The sequence below is a fragment of the Cervus elaphus genome, chromosome 18, assembly GCF_910594005.1.
Source record: "Cervus elaphus chromosome 18, mCerEla1.1, whole genome shotgun sequence".
Lineage (NCBI taxonomy): Eukaryota > Metazoa > Chordata > Mammalia > Artiodactyla > Cervidae > Cervus > Cervus elaphus.
In genome coordinates this window covers 83,715,463-83,729,947 of record NC_057832.1, presented here as the reverse complement: position 1 = coordinate 83,729,947, position 14,485 = coordinate 83,715,463, and the positions used below count along the sequence as shown (strand labels likewise).

The following is a 14,485-nucleotide window of genomic DNA, read 5'->3' as shown; positions in this document are numbered from 1 at the left end:
CAAAAACACTTGCTTCTTCCTATGGCCTCTCTCTCATCGCCTTAGCCGAGTCCTTCGTAAGTCTTCAGTAAAGATGTAGGAAATTAGAGACCACCAGAACTAAACTAAGACAAAAAGAGAAAGGTGAGCTGGGGAGGGACCCCAGGATTGGAGGAACAGCAGAGCAGCCTACTCAACAGAAGGGGAGAGAGAGCCTGGCATTTCCTGTCATCACCAGCTACTACATACTGGGAGGAGGACCCTCATATGAACTGAAGCCTGTGACAACTCTAGGAAGTGTGGCAGAACTGATATTGAAGATCAAGGAGAAGCCTCCTAAGGGGCCAAGGGAAGCCATCCCTCCCCACCTCATGCACCCCCTCTCTGGCTCTTACCCCCCACCCGACTTTCTGGGGGCCACTGGCAAAGGAAATTGCACCACAGCAGGCTTTCAGCCCAGCAAGCTGGGTTCCCCCCACCCCCTACAAAGTCACAGGATGGTCCAGCCCAGAAAGTGCCTCAAACCCATTCAAGAGCATCAGCAGAGCTGTGGCAGGAGACCGACACAGTGCTGCGAGTCATGAGAACCACAGGCCACGTAGCCAAGGACTACCCAACAATAAGGAAAATTACAGAATAAGAAACACAGAACTGAAGTAAATGAAAATAAAAATATTAAATTATGTGGTCTGCAGGTAGAAGTGCTGAGAGGGACATTTATAGCGCATTGGAAGAGAGGAAAGGTCTCAGTCAATCATCAAAGTTCCTACCTCAGGAAACTAGGAAAAGGACAAAATCAACTAAACTCAGCAGTAAGAAGGAAACAGAGCCAAGAGCAGAAATCAATGAAACAGAAAACAGGAAAACAGGGGAAGGAATCAATGAAACAAACAAACAAAAAAAACAATAGTTCTTTGAAAAATCAGTAAAATTGCAAATTGGGACAAAAATAGAGAAGACACAAATGACCAGTATGCCATGGGGGCTATGATGGTTAATTTTATGTGTTAGCTTGACTGGGCTTAGGGATGCCCAGATAGTGGATTAAATGCTATTTCTGGGTGTGTATGCAAGGACATCTCTGGAGATGAGCATGACTCAGTAGACTAGATTCGGCCTCACCAGTGCAGGGTGGGGATCAACCAATCAGTTGCTGGGGGGAGGGAGGGTAGGGGCAGAGAAAAACAAAAAGGCAAAGTGTGAATTCACTCTCTCGAGCTGGGATGTCCACCTCTGACCCTCGAACACTGGAGCTCCTGGTTCTCCAGCCTTTGGCCTCCAGGGCCACCAGTGACACCACAGCCCCACCTGCCACCCTTCCACATTCTCGGGTCTTTGTACTTGAACTGAATTTATACCAGTGGCTATGGCTTTCCTGGTTCTTCAGCTTGAGAACAGCCAATTGTGGAACTCCTTGGTCTCCGTAACTGCAGAGCCAATTCCTATAATAAATCTCTTATGTTTATCTCTCTCATATATTCTGTTGGTTGGTTCTCTGGAGAATGCTAATAACAGGGCTAACACTCTGGAGCCTGAAGACATTACAAGGACATCAAGGGAATGCTACAAACAACTTAATGCTCATAAATTCAACAACTTTGAAGAAATGGACAATTACTTGAAAATTAATATCTACCAAAAATTCAAACAAGATGAAATAGGTAACACGAATAGTCCTAAAACCATGAAAGAAACTGAATCTGTAACTTAAAAAAGCTTTTCCCAAGAAGGCTTCAGGTGCAGATAGTTTTATTTGAGTTCCATGAAGTATTTAAAGTAGTTCAGTTCAGTCAGTCATGTCTGACTCTTTGCGACCCCATGGACTGCAGCACGCCAGACTTCCCTGTCCATCACCAACTCCCAAAGCTTGCTCAAACTCATGTTTAAACGAGTAGTTAATTCAACTCATTTAAAGTAGAATTAACATCAATTTTGGACAATCTCTTTCACCCAAATTTGGAACTTTTGTTTCAAAGGACACCATCAAGAAAGTGGAAATACAGTCCACAAAATGGGAGAAAGTATTTGCAAGTCCTCTGATAAGAGATTTGTTTCTAAATATATAAAGAACTCCTACAACTCGGTAAGACAACCTAGTTAAAAACTGGACAAAGGGTTTGAACAGGTGTGTCTCCAAAAATTACATGTAAATAGGCCATAAGCACATGAAAAGACACCATTAGTCATAATGGAAAAATGAAAATCAAAGCCACAGTGAGATACCACCTTATACCCACCAAGATGACTAGAAGTCAGGTTAAGTGTTCCATATCCCTAGCCATTAGGCAAATGCAAGTAAAAAGATGACTCCACACCCATCGGAACTGCTCCGGCTTGAGAACGCCATAGGCTGGCAGGGACGTGAACTTCATGGCTTCCCACACTGTTGGTGGGAATGTAACGTGGTGCAGAACCTTTGGGAAACCCTGTGGCGATTTCTTAAGAAGCATATAAATCCCTTATGACCCAGCAGCTGTACTCACAGGCACTTGTCCCAGAGAAATGAAAACTTGGGTTTACACAAACACCCACACATGGGACTGAACCACAGTCTAACAGCAATAACAAGGAAGGACCTACCGGATCAAACTCCAGAGAACTGTGCCTATGAAGAAATCCAATTTCCAAACTTCATATACTACATTCCTGTACGGAACATTCTCCATATACTACATCATTCCTGTACGGAACATTCTCCAAGTAACAAAATAGAAATGGAGGACATGTTGGTAGCTACCGGTTGGCTCAAGGCCAAGGGGGTAGGTATGAATATAAAGGGCAACATGAGGTGTCCTGGTGGTGATGCAGGTGTCCTGCGCATGGACTTTTATTCTTGTCAGTCAGTATCCTGGTGTGATATGTGCCCATCACCTTTGAGGAAACTGGCAGAGGGCACAGGAAGCACTGTGTAGTTTCTCTCAGCTGCAGGCAATCTGAAAAAGTATCTCAACTACAAGCCACAGATCCCGAATGGTGAACATGAGCTTTCCTTTGTGGGTGCTCCCAGAGGTCCCCAAAACTGGCTCAGCACCCCTGATGCTTGTCCATCCTGGCCCTTCACTTTGGTATACTCTTCTCCACTCCCTCACTTTGTCTGGGCTCTGAGTCACCGGCTTCAAAAAGCCATCTTGGCTGTTTTGTTCTCTGGGCCAAGAACCTCAGCCAGCCTGTTCCGAGTGCCAAGCACCCACATCCTGTGAGCTAATAACCCAAAGCTTGTGTGACTTGCTTTCTGAGGGACCACTTTGGAGGGAGTGGGGATGAGTTGAAAGCGGGGCCCAGAGAAGCCAGATGGCCCTTCTCTGCTCAGCTCCACAGCAAAGTCTCTTATGACGGACTAGAAGCTAGAAAGCCTTTATTTTGGCTTTGGTACTTGGCTTGTGGGATTTTAGTTCCCCAACCAGGGATTGAACCTGGGCCCCCAGCAGTGGAAGCAAGGAGTCTTAAGCCCTACACTGCCGGGGAAGTCCTTGTAACGCTGCTGCTGATGTGGTGAAGGGGGCTCTGGGCTCCTTAGGCAGATGGTTACCACAGCGGCGGCACACCACCATGGCACTCTGGTCCAGGTGTAAGGACAGCAAGGGGTCTCTTCTGGCCCTGCAGTGTCAGTCAAGTACACTCCTTTCTTCTTCTCAGAGCCAGTGCCTCCTGAGGGACTGGCACTTATACCACATGGCAGCACAGGCCGCCAGGGTGCCCCACTCACCCAAGACCATCGGATGGGAGGGGACCTCCCAGGATGCCATGCACTGAAAACCCAACTGGCCTCCCCGGGAAGGTCCTCACATGCTGACGTTCAGAACTCCAGGACTCAGCCTGTACGGGGGCTGACTGCAGGCTTCCGAGCAACAGGCCAGCCGTGCACAAATGTATATGAGAGGGATCCTCTGTGGGTGGCAGAGAAGCCGGGATAGTTGGGCAGTTGATTAAGAATTTATTACTCATGAGAGAATGACCTGCTACTCAGAGATGCTGGCCACCGGCCCACTTCCCCACTTCCAACGCCAAGGTCCTGCACTGAGGTCTGTCCTAGAGCATGCCACCTCTTGCCCACCCAGTGCCCATGGCTAGGCCTCTGGAGAAGTCCGGCCCCCTGGGCACACAGTCCTTGCTATGGGGCAGGTCATTTGGCCAGCTCCTCTGCCACGGCTTTGCGCATCTTGTCCTTGAGATAGGCGCTCTTCTGCCATTCAGACTTGAGTTCCATCCACTCATAGTATGGGACCTGGGGGAGGTAGTGGAAATGAGTCAGGGCAGGTGAGACCCCCGTCATGCCTCCCGCCCTGCGCATCACACCCCTGGCCCCCAAATCCTGAAGGAAGAAGCCTATGGAGCGAGAGCAGAATGGGTGGGCAAGAGACCCCCACTTGGTCAGTGCTCAGAGCTGCAGGGACCCATGAGTAAACGGGACCAAGAGCAGCTTCGAGATTTTAAAAGCTGTATCAAAGGCAAAAGAAAACACTCAATAATGAGCCACTTGTGCATTTTCTGGCCCCACATAGGACTGCCTGCTCTCTGGTGCAGATGTCTCCATGTTGAGAACCTGGGACCAGGCCCGGGGCTGGACCTTAGCACAGAGCCCCGCGTGAGGCACAGGTCAGCATGAGGCCCTGGGCACTGGGTTTGTCTTACCTCTTCCTCTCAGAAACCCTGGCTGTGGAGACGGGAACAGCAGCAGACACTTACAAGCTGTGTGATGTTGGGAAAAACCTAACACCCTTCTAAGTTCCTCTTTTCTCATGTGTGAAGGGGGAACCCCAACATGGGCGACCTCAAGAGCTGGGGTCCGACACTGGCTCCCATCAGCCAGCTGGGACTAGAAGATACTCACGTCGACCAGCAGGAAGCCAGCGGCCAGCAGGTGGCGCCGGGCCAGCACGAAGCGCCCCAGCAAGTCTTTGCTTCGGCTGTTGAAGTTGGGGAACTCCCAGCGAAGGAAGGCTAGCCTGGAAGGGGAGACGGGGTCCTGTGGATGCTGACAGCTCCCTCAGGCCTTTGGAGGGAAGAGGGAATGCCAGAACCAAATGCACACGGCCCCCAAGGGTGGTGTGGCCACCTACCTCTTGGCCCCAGGGGGGAGTGGCTGGCTGCCAGAGGAGGGGGCGAGATGGGGGGCCACAAAGTCCCTCAGGGGCAGGAGTTGGCTCTCGGTGTCGAGCAGTACCTCAGCATCTGAGGAGGGCACAGAATTAAAATGTGGTGGGGACCATCCCTCAGAGATCAATTGGGCTTATAGCCCCTGCCCTTACAAGGGATGAACTGACACCCTGGGGAGCAGACGGGATTTGCGGGGAGGCAAGGGGACGATGGGTCCTCACCCAGAACCCAGCCATACTGCGTGGCCACCATGAAGCTGCCCTTGTCGGCACTCCCCAGCAGCCCCTTCAACGTCTCCTGCAGCTCCTTCTGCAATGGGGTCATCTTCTGTTCAAGGGCCGAGGGACTGGGGACCAAGGCTGAGGTAGGCAGAAGGGGTCCTGTGTATTCAGGGTGCTGCTCCAGCTGGGCAGTGGCATTGATATGCAGCAGCTTCTGGAAGGTGCTTTGATCCTTTGAGGACTTGCCACCTAAGGGGAGATGATGGAGTGAGAAAAGAGGGCCAGGAGGACCGGGATGGAGGGACACAGGGGCCAGGTGGGAGAGTCGGCGGCACCCTCCCCCACACCCAAGTCTCACCCTGGACTCTGGGTCAGGAGCAGCAGAAAGAGGGTCTGCCGGTCACCCACTAGGAGTGGACAGAGAAGGAGCAGATGCTGGGTGCGCCCTGGCCTGCCCCATCTTCCCAATGCTGAGTGGAGCCCAAGGCTGACAACCAGGCAGCCATCCCAGCTGCAGTGGTCCCTGGGGTGAGGTGGGGGAGGGGGCACGCGCGGTGGGCTCGCCATCACTCAGGAGAGGGAGGGATGCCCCCCCACCGCTCACCTAGAAACTGGGCGTGAAATTCAGGGCGGAGCACAGCCTGCAGCTCGGCCTCCTGCACCTGCTGCAGCACACACAGGGCCCACACCACGTCCACCTGCAGGGCTGGCTCCAGGCCCACCAGCTCTGACCCCAGCTTCTCATGCACCTGGGCGAGGACAGCGCGGGGTGGGGAAAGCAGGTTTTGCTCAGTGGCCACAGGCATCCCTGGGCGGGCAGCAGCTGGAGCTGCCCTATGACCTGGACATGCTGAGGCCCAAGGGGGTGAGGCAGGTAACCTTGACCGAGGCACTCTTGGTCAGGATTGGGGGACCCCTGGTGGCAGGTACCAGAAATCCTCCTCATCCCTTAGTTCCAATCTGGACAGCAGCTGGGCTACCCCTACTGCCCCCTCCTCCCACCCACTAGCAAGAACCTATGCACAAAACCATGCCACCAGCACAGGGGAGGTGTTTCTGGCCCCAAGAGCTGGAGATTATGAAAGGGGAAGCAGCTGGCCGGCTGGGGGAACACCCACTGTGGGGGCCCGGGGTCATACCCAGTTCACTCATTGGATGCTCTCACCCTGGCAACTGGATTGAGTCTCTGAGCCCCAACAGGGCATTAAGGGAACACCAGGAAGTAAGATAGCCCACAGCTTCCCTGGTGGCGCCAACAGTAAAGAATCTGATTGCAAGGTGGGAGACCCAGGTTTGATCACTAGGTCGGGAAGATTCCCTAGAGAAGGGCATGGCAACCCATTCTAGTACCAGAAACCCATTCTAGCCTGGAGAATTTCATGGACAGAGGAGCCTTGTGGGCTACAGTCAATGGGGTCACAAAGAGCTGGACATGACTGAGGGACTAACACACACACAGGAAGTAAGAACAGGGGTCCCCCAGCCTCACTACCAGTGAGCCACTGGATGCCTTCCTGGTTCTTGGCTGCCATGTCCCCAGACAACCCCTGGGGTGTATGGCTCCAGCCGGCTCCTTCCACACTCCCACCAGGCTTTCTTCCTTTCTGCCTCCCTACCTGGGACCCCGCAGTACAAATCCAGCCTCTTCCCTCCCTCCCCCTCAGCCCTACGCTGCTCCGAGCATAGCAGCAGAGGGTGCGAAGACCGTACCAGGCTGAAGAATGGATCCTCCCGCTCTGGACGGAAGTTCACACGGGCGAAAGCCAGCAGCATGTTGCACAGGTGTGGCAGAGTGATGCTCTGGGCTCTGTCCAAGACGTGCTGGGCCAATCAGGGAGGACAGAAAGGCAGGATGAGAGGGGCCTGATGGTATGCAGACCTGGCCCTCCCCCAGAACCCATGCGCTTCCAGCCCAAAGTGGGTAATTTACACAGGGCAATGGGCAGAGGGCTAGTGCTGTCCTCCCCGAGGCAATCATACACACATAAAAGGTCCCTGACAACAGCTTCAGAAATACTCTTCAGCTTATAGACAACCTGCGGCACCTAAATCTCAATGCAAACATTCTCTTTCTTCACAACGCCATTTTGTAGCTGTTGGAAGTTTAGGGAGAGTTTTGAGTGGATTCTTGGCTTTCCTATCTGCACTGCTCCCCGCACAGTCACCCAAAGACACACACAGTCTGTCACCTACAAAGTTTCGTGAAATAATGAAGAAAGCCGTTTCAACTTCACTTTCTTTCACAACTGAGTCATACTGCTTCTCTCCAAAGAAACTGGAGTAAGGACTCCATATCTGCCACTAGGAAGTGTTCTGGACTGGCTGAGCCTCCCTGATGAAATGCCCAGGGAGCGTGTCTAAGCAGGGGGTCAGGCAAGGAGGGCCCTCAGAACCGAGGCCTGACGTCTGCACCCGAGCTCACCTGGACGAAGGCCTCAAACAGGGGCAGGTTGAGCCACTTAAGGAAGGCGAAGGACTTGGTGCAGCGGGCTACCTCGCTGGACGTCATGCTTGGCGTGTGGGGCAGCAAGTCGGCTGCCAGGCGCTGGAACACCTGGGTCTGGTGGAAGCCGAGTTTGCCTTGGGGACAGAGCCTGAGATTTAACTGGTAAGAAGTGGCAGGCTGCCCTCAGGCCCACCCTACCACCCACCCCGGTCTCAAGGAGTAAGAGCTTGGTGTCTGTAACCAAATTTATCCCTGAGGCCTAGCACAGAGGATCAGGGCCCATGAGTCACAGTGTTTCTGTAGCAGCCTTCTGGGCCACTGCCTGCCACGGGTGAGGTAGGCACCGAATTTGACACAGCTGCGGCCAGAACCCTCCCCCTCCCAGCCTCACCCCTCGTGCATAGGGCTCACCATAGGCATAGGCCAGGTCCAGGAGGATGCTTTTAGTCAAGGGGAATGGCTTCTGGACCAGGTGGTAAGAGATGGCCCGCAGCAAGGGCACCGATCTCCGGTTCTGAGCCGCCAAGGTCACCAGCACCTTCCGCAGCTCCTCAGGGCCAAACTGCTCCACCAGCTCCAGGCACTGTCAACCACAGCCGGCAGGGGTCAGCTTGATGGCCTGAGGGCCAGGGGTCCCATGCAGTGCAGGCCCTGCGAGACAGCAACTAGGCCTGAGCTTACTAAACACAAGCCCCATCAGTGCAGGGCCTGCCTCTGCTCCTACTCCAGGGAGTCCCCAGACCGGGGATGCCGTGTCCGTAGCCAAACTTATCCCCAGGTCCCAGGGCAGGGGACCCAGGGCCCATGAGCTGCGGAGCTTGCTGTGGCAGTCATCCGGGCCAGCCCCTGCTACCACGGGAACAGGACTGAATTTGACTTGACTGCGGGGCTGAGGCAGGGGTAGAGCAGGGGGCGGCAGGTGTGATGTCTCTAGGAAGCATTAACCGAAGCTGAGCCAGTGGGGTGGCTGAGGCCACACTGCAGGAGCTACTGGCCATGCTGTTTCCAGGTCATGTGCCAGAGGCAATTCTGGAGGAACTACAATCTTGTTCAGGCTCTGCAACCCCCTGGATTCTTGAAGGAACCAGTGGGCACAAAGTGCTGCCTGTAGCCACCTAAAGTACCAGTCCTGCCAGTGCCATGCCCCAGACTATGGACAGAAGTCACAAGGCTCTTGTCCCTTAGTACCTTGTCTTCCAGGCGGTTCATCAGAGACTCCGAAAGATGCCCAGTTTTCATCATCATGGCCACCACCGTGCGTTTGTCTTCAATTTCTGCCCAGCGCCGCTCAAGGTGCACAAGCAGCTCAGCCAGCAGCTCCTGGGAGCCCTGCTCCTGCATGTAGGTGGCGCTGGACTCGGCCAGGAAGGCCAGATGCTTGTACCTGAGCCTGCGCATGCGCCAGCGGACCTCCTGCTCCACTGACCGCAGCTCCTTGGAGGTGGCGGGGAGCCCCAGTGCGTAGAGGCTCCGGAGCAGCTTCACAAGGGTCCCATGCCAGATTACAGTTATCTAGGTGGGGGCGCGGGGGGAGACACACACAGGCAAAGTCACACCTGGGACCTTATTGATCCTGTCATGGAGCAGGCCAAGGCTCTGAGCTGGAGCCTGCCTCCCGAGAACCAGTCATTTTAATGTAGGCATTTCTACTGGGCACACCAAGCTTCTCCTTAATAGCCTGTCTGGACCTGTTTTCTGCCCACAGCACTCCCTCCTCCTCCAGCTCCATTTCTGAACAAGGGTGACCCAGCCATTCCCTGCAGGGTCTGCTTCCAGGCCTCAGAGAAATATGAGCCCCTCTCTGGCCCAGACCCCACCCTCACGGAAGGCAGTATGTGGTACATGAGAATGGCTCTGTTGTCGGTAAGGCTAAGGCTGTTAACACTGCCGTTCTTCAAGTCTCCAGACTCTTCTGTGAAATGGGGCTGCACTGCCAAGAAGGGGAACTGAAATCATACACATGAGGTGAGGGGCAAACAGAAAAGCAGTTGTGTGAAGGGCTGGGCAGAAGGACAAAAGTATGGGGGATTCCCTGGCAGGGCAGTGGTTAGGACTCCAGGCTTTTACTGCCAGGGTCCAGGGTTCAATCCCTGGTGGGGGATCAACAATCCCACAGCCATGGTGAGGGGGGGAAAAAAGAAAAGTATGAATTTGATCTCAGCATCACATGAGCCTTCAGTGACTTCTGCTGTTTCTGCAGAATTCCCAGACAGTAGGAGGACTCTTAAAAGAAAGCTTGATCAGTTTCTATTTCTAAATGCTAGTTCATTACTGGCTTATCATTTTGCTACAATGTTTAGTCTGTCTCTAAAGCTTTTGTGTAAAAGGTTTAAAAAATAACGACTAGAATGATAGTCTTAGAACAAGAAGGGATCTAATTAAGATAATTTATATGAACTATATTCTCAGTAAGAAAAAAATCTGTACTGTGACCCCAACACATAGGCTCATAGTACAGATCTGTCTTGTAACTAAAGACAAAAACTTCCATGAAACAATACTTCCCTTACTATCTGTGAACTGTTTCCAATATTACTCTATTTCCACATCCACTATACTCTCATAACCTGCAGCTGAAAAAACTCATTTAACTCGACCCCTCCCTTGAGCCGTGAGTCTCTTCGTCACCCCTGACAAGCGGACATGGCCTTGCCTTTCCAGAGCAGCCAGGTTGAGGGTCTCTACCTCTTTTCTATGTCATAGGCCCTTCGGCTCCAGACCCCAGGGTGCCTGAAGTCCGCATGGAGTCCTTCTTCACACCGAACAGGAACTGGGTTGAGTTCTTCCTGCACCCACCCCTGGCACACACAAGTCCCTTCTCTCCATGTTCCTCCTCTAAGGATCTGACTGGCTGGGATAACACCCATGGTCAGTTCCAAGTTTCTGAGATCCTCTCCTAGTCACCCTTCATCTCCTCCAGTTTCAAGAGTGTGTCCCCTGTCAGCCAGACACAGAGGAGGGGCCACATCAGTCAAGACTGCGTGGTGAGGGGGAGGCCCCCGATGCACTGAGAAAAACCAGGCTCAATCCTTTTGTTTGTATTTACTGTGTCTGGGCTGCCTATAAGATGAGGACAGCAATATTCACCTAACAGAGCTGTCATGAGGCTTAACAGAAGTGAAAGCACATTAAAGTATTCTGGAAACTATAAAATGAAAAAATACCACAGGACGTGGATGGACTCGGCACACAGCAGAGTTTCTGTCTATACTGGGAGAGTGACTGGACGCTTTGGACTCCGTGGCCTCTGCTATATTCTGCTTGCTGAACCTGCAGAAAAGGCTCCAGAACCCACCTGGCTGTTGACAAGATGGAGAAGTTGCCAAAAGCGAGCATCCTGTATGAGTGTGGCTTTGTCTTTTGGCTTCTCAGAGAGTAGGCGAGAGAGCTGGATAAGCGCGAGGGCGGCGTGGTTCTGCTGCAGACAGTGACCACCCCCCAGAAGCTCCAGGAGCTCCTCGGGCTGGGTGGCCTTCTCGATGAGCTGCTCCACCTCCTGGCGCCCAGGATAGGGAGCAAACACCTGTTCCTTCTCCACAAGCTCTGACAAGGGACCTGGGAGGCGGGAGCTGGGCGAGGTAGCTGAGGAAGTCAGCGGCTTCTGGGTTCCCTGGGGGAGTCTCAGCTGGCTGACGGGGGACACAGCAGGGGCCAGGCGGGTGGCCTCCCTTAGGAGGCATGTGCATCGCCTCACCAGTCGAGCGGCCATGGTGGCCCGGGCGGCAGCGAGGGGAGCCTCCTAGCAAGTGACTCCAAAGCCCTGAAGAGGAAAAGAAGAAAGGGGTGGTACAGGGGCAGTTCCCGGTTCACAAACACAACAGAAGAACCCAACAAATGCAAGGGAGCCACAGCCACACTCTCCCTAGGCCAGCCCAAACTCCTCCTGACTGACCACCCACAGGCAAAGGCATGTTCTGAAGCAAAAGTCTCCGAGGGCTTTTGTTTCAGGGCAGAATGTAACCCAACCCTGAAACTCAGGAGCATTACAGTCTGGGTTGGAGGGCTTCTAGTCCTGGCTGTGGAATTACCTAGAAATGGTTCAACACTTCAGAACCCCAGGCCTGGTCCAAGACCTCTTGAGTAGGAGTTTCTGCAAGCAGGGTTTGAATAGCATTCCACCCGCTCCCCGCCACCCCCTCTCTCTTTTAAAAAGTTTTAAAAGTACCCAGGATTAAAAAATTATTGGCTTACAGAGAAAATGAGACAGAATATTTTAAATTAGATTACTCCTAGAAAATCCTGGACATATAATCCATATATACATCCCACAGCTTCTGTGGATGTATTTTTAATAACTTTATAGACATGTGAGTGAGCCTTCCCAAACCAACTCGCACTATTACATCACTAATCTACTAAACACACATACAACCCTTCTGAGAGCAAAATCCCTGAACCAATCATAAAAAGCAGTTCACAACATGGCACAGAATTATTTTCCCAGTTTTACCTTTTCTTCCCCTCTGGAGCACACTCCCTCATTCTCAACAGGCCTTGCACTTTCATTACATCTGGGCAGGGCAGGGCAAGGCCTGCTGCCTCATTTTTTTTACCCGCCATCATAGGGCTCAGGAAATCAGCCTCCATCTTTCCGCACTCAGATAAAACGTTACCTCCTCCCAAAATGTTATACACCAGATGCTACTGCTTTTTAACAACTCTGCCTCGCGCACTAGCGTGATTAAACGACCTAGGTAAGACAGACCACCTGCACACGATAAAAGGTTAACCCGGGCTCCGTTCTGCCAAAGCAGAGAGCGTGTTTGACCTTAGACTTCCCAGAACTTGGTCAGGAACATTTTAACATGAACTGACTGTTGCAGCTGTAAAAAGTTTAGACTCACTGTACACAAAACAAAGAGGCTCAGGGAGGAGAAATATTGGCCCAAGGGCAACATCCATATACATCCACAAAGCCCCAGCGGCGGGGAAGCACTGGAAACGATCCCTACTAAAGACAGTCCTACGAGCTAGTGAGGAATCGAGTTCAACTCAAAGGGACTTAAGGATCCTTAACACCAACCCGGAAGTTCGGCCCTCAGACGCAGAAAAGGGAATCACCTTTACAAAGAGCACGCAGCGACCGCGCCGAGGGTCAGTGCGGGGATCGTAGGCCGTCACGCGGGACCTCAGAAAAGGGGCGCGTGCGCACGAGCAGGCACTGCTTTAAACCGGACCCGGCCCCTGCCACCCACCCCGATCCACTGCGTCCCAGTGCGCCCTCCAGGTCTCCTCTCCCAGCCATGACCCCAGGTCTTCAGGACCCCATTTCCCCCCTGGTCCCGATACGTACGGCGCCACCGCCACCGCCGCTACCGCGAACTCCGCCGCTGACCTCCATGCGCCCCAGTACTGCCCTCGGTCCACGCTGCGCGGCGCGCTCGTTTACGTCACTCGGAGCGCCGCAGGAAGCGAGGCTCGCCGCCTGCCGCCCGGCCGGAAGTCGTTGCCGGTTCCTTTTTCCGGCCGGGTGCCATCTTTGCTGAGATCGGGAACTAGGTGGTGGGAAGTGAATTGAGATGTGTTGAGCGATTTAGGAAAAAATGGAAGGGGGAAAAACATAAAAGTGTCCAGAAACGGAGGCTGGGGGGCTTGATCGCCAGCCTCTGGTTAGTACCTAGCTTTCAAAAGGAGTATAGGAGGCGACCCTTTGTCGTCCGTCGGCTCCCATGTGTCTCTATAAAGAAGCCCCGGCTGTAGACTGTCCAGAAGTGGGCTGGGCTGCGACTCGCTGGGGAGGCCTCTCAGCCTAGGTCTGCGGAAATGTAGGACACCATTTAACCAGATCTTGCGGTTTTTCCAAAAAAGAATGTAGAGTTATGGAATTGTATGTGCAATCTCTTGGTTTTTAAGTGTTTCCCTTTAATTACAAAAGAAACTGCCGGGTAAGCCAAGCAAGATATATTTGAGGTCTGTGGACTTGATTAATTTTTTTCCTGCACAAATTTCTATTTCCATGGAATTAGGAACTGCTTTTTGGGGGTTTGATTAAGGTTTCATGTATTTATCACAAATTCTCCAAATCCGTCACAGCTTCAGAGTCTAAATCGCTCAAGATGTTCTGACACTTAAGATAGGTCACCAGGTTAATATTACCGAAGGAGTCTCTTTTTTGAGGCTTATGACCTCCAGTGTGGATTATCACCGCTATGCTCTCAGAGCAGGTGTCATCCTGGGTCTGTCTCCCTTTACCATGTGCTCGGTTCCTTTTGCTTCCCTTGATGCTTGCTTTCTTATTTCCTGTCCTTTACCTTATTTCTTGGTTTATGCCCTTGTTTGGGTGGAGCACATCCTCCAGTACTTCTAGGAGAAATGATGCCAAGGAGGTTAGGTATTTAAAGGCCTAGCAGATCTAAAATGTATTTTTTGTATCCTGCTTGATGGTAGTTCTACTGGCTACTGTATTTTAGAAATCATTTCCTGGTTTTGAAAGCTTAGTCTGTGAGCCTCTAGCTTTCATGCTTCTGGTGTTTGTGAGGAGTCTAGAAGGTGTATATGAGATGTTTTGTTCACATGCCCTCCTTCCCTTCTTCCTTCCTATCCTTCCATCGTTTTTTGTTTTTTTTTTTTTCAAATTTCTAAAAGTTTGTGTCTTCTCATTATGCGTAGGGTTATGATATTTCACAGTGATGTTACTTGGTGTGAGTCTATGTCTTATTGACTGAGCACAAGAAGAGCCTTCAATCTAAAAACTCATTTTCTCAGTCGTGAAACTTGTTATGTATTTTGTTGAATATTTCCT

The 14,485-nt window shown here is 52.1% G+C and overlaps 1 protein-coding gene and 2 non-coding genes across 3 annotated transcripts; all 3 read right to left on the bottom strand.

Moving 5' to 3' along the window:
• Positions 1–2,019: 2,019 nt before the first annotated feature.
• On the bottom strand, positions 2,020–13,187 carry TBRG4 (transforming growth factor beta regulator 4). The gene is made up of 11 exons (XM_043872696.1): positions 13,037–13,187; positions 11,039–11,503; positions 8,932–9,255; positions 8,155–8,326; positions 7,720–7,877; positions 7,008–7,118; positions 5,902–6,046; positions 5,298–5,546; positions 5,040–5,151; positions 4,811–4,925; positions 2,020–4,204 (listed from the first exon to the last, which is right to left on the bottom strand). The coding sequence occupies exons 2-11, from the start codon at positions 11,450–11,452 to the stop codon at positions 4,103–4,105; spliced, it is 1,902 nt and encodes a 633-aa protein (XP_043728631.1). The 5' UTR covers positions 11,453–11,503; positions 13,037–13,187; the 3' UTR covers positions 2,020–4,102.
• Positions 7,972–8,106, bottom strand: LOC122674985. Its single transcript, XR_006335143.1, has one exon. It is a non-coding gene; the product is annotated as a small nucleolar RNA SNORA5 (small nucleolar RNA).
• On the bottom strand, positions 8,494–8,629 carry LOC122674986. The gene has a single exon (XR_006335144.1). It is a non-coding gene; the product is annotated as a small nucleolar RNA SNORA5 (small nucleolar RNA).
• Positions 13,188–14,485: the final 1,298 nt, after the last annotated feature.

Coding starts and splice junctions, on each gene's coding strand:
- TBRG4 (XM_043872696.1), bottom strand. CDS start 11,452: ATGGCCGCTCGACTGGTGAGGCGATGCACATGCCTCCTAAGGGAGGCC. Junction 7,119..7,719: donor TGTTTGAGGCCTTCGTCCAG/GTGAGCTCGGGT, acceptor TGATTGGCCCAG/CACGTCTTGGACAGAGCCCA. Junction 4,205..4,810: donor CTGGCTTCCTGCTGGTCGAC/GTGAGTATCTTC, acceptor TACCTCCCCCAG/GTCCCATACTATGAGTGGAT.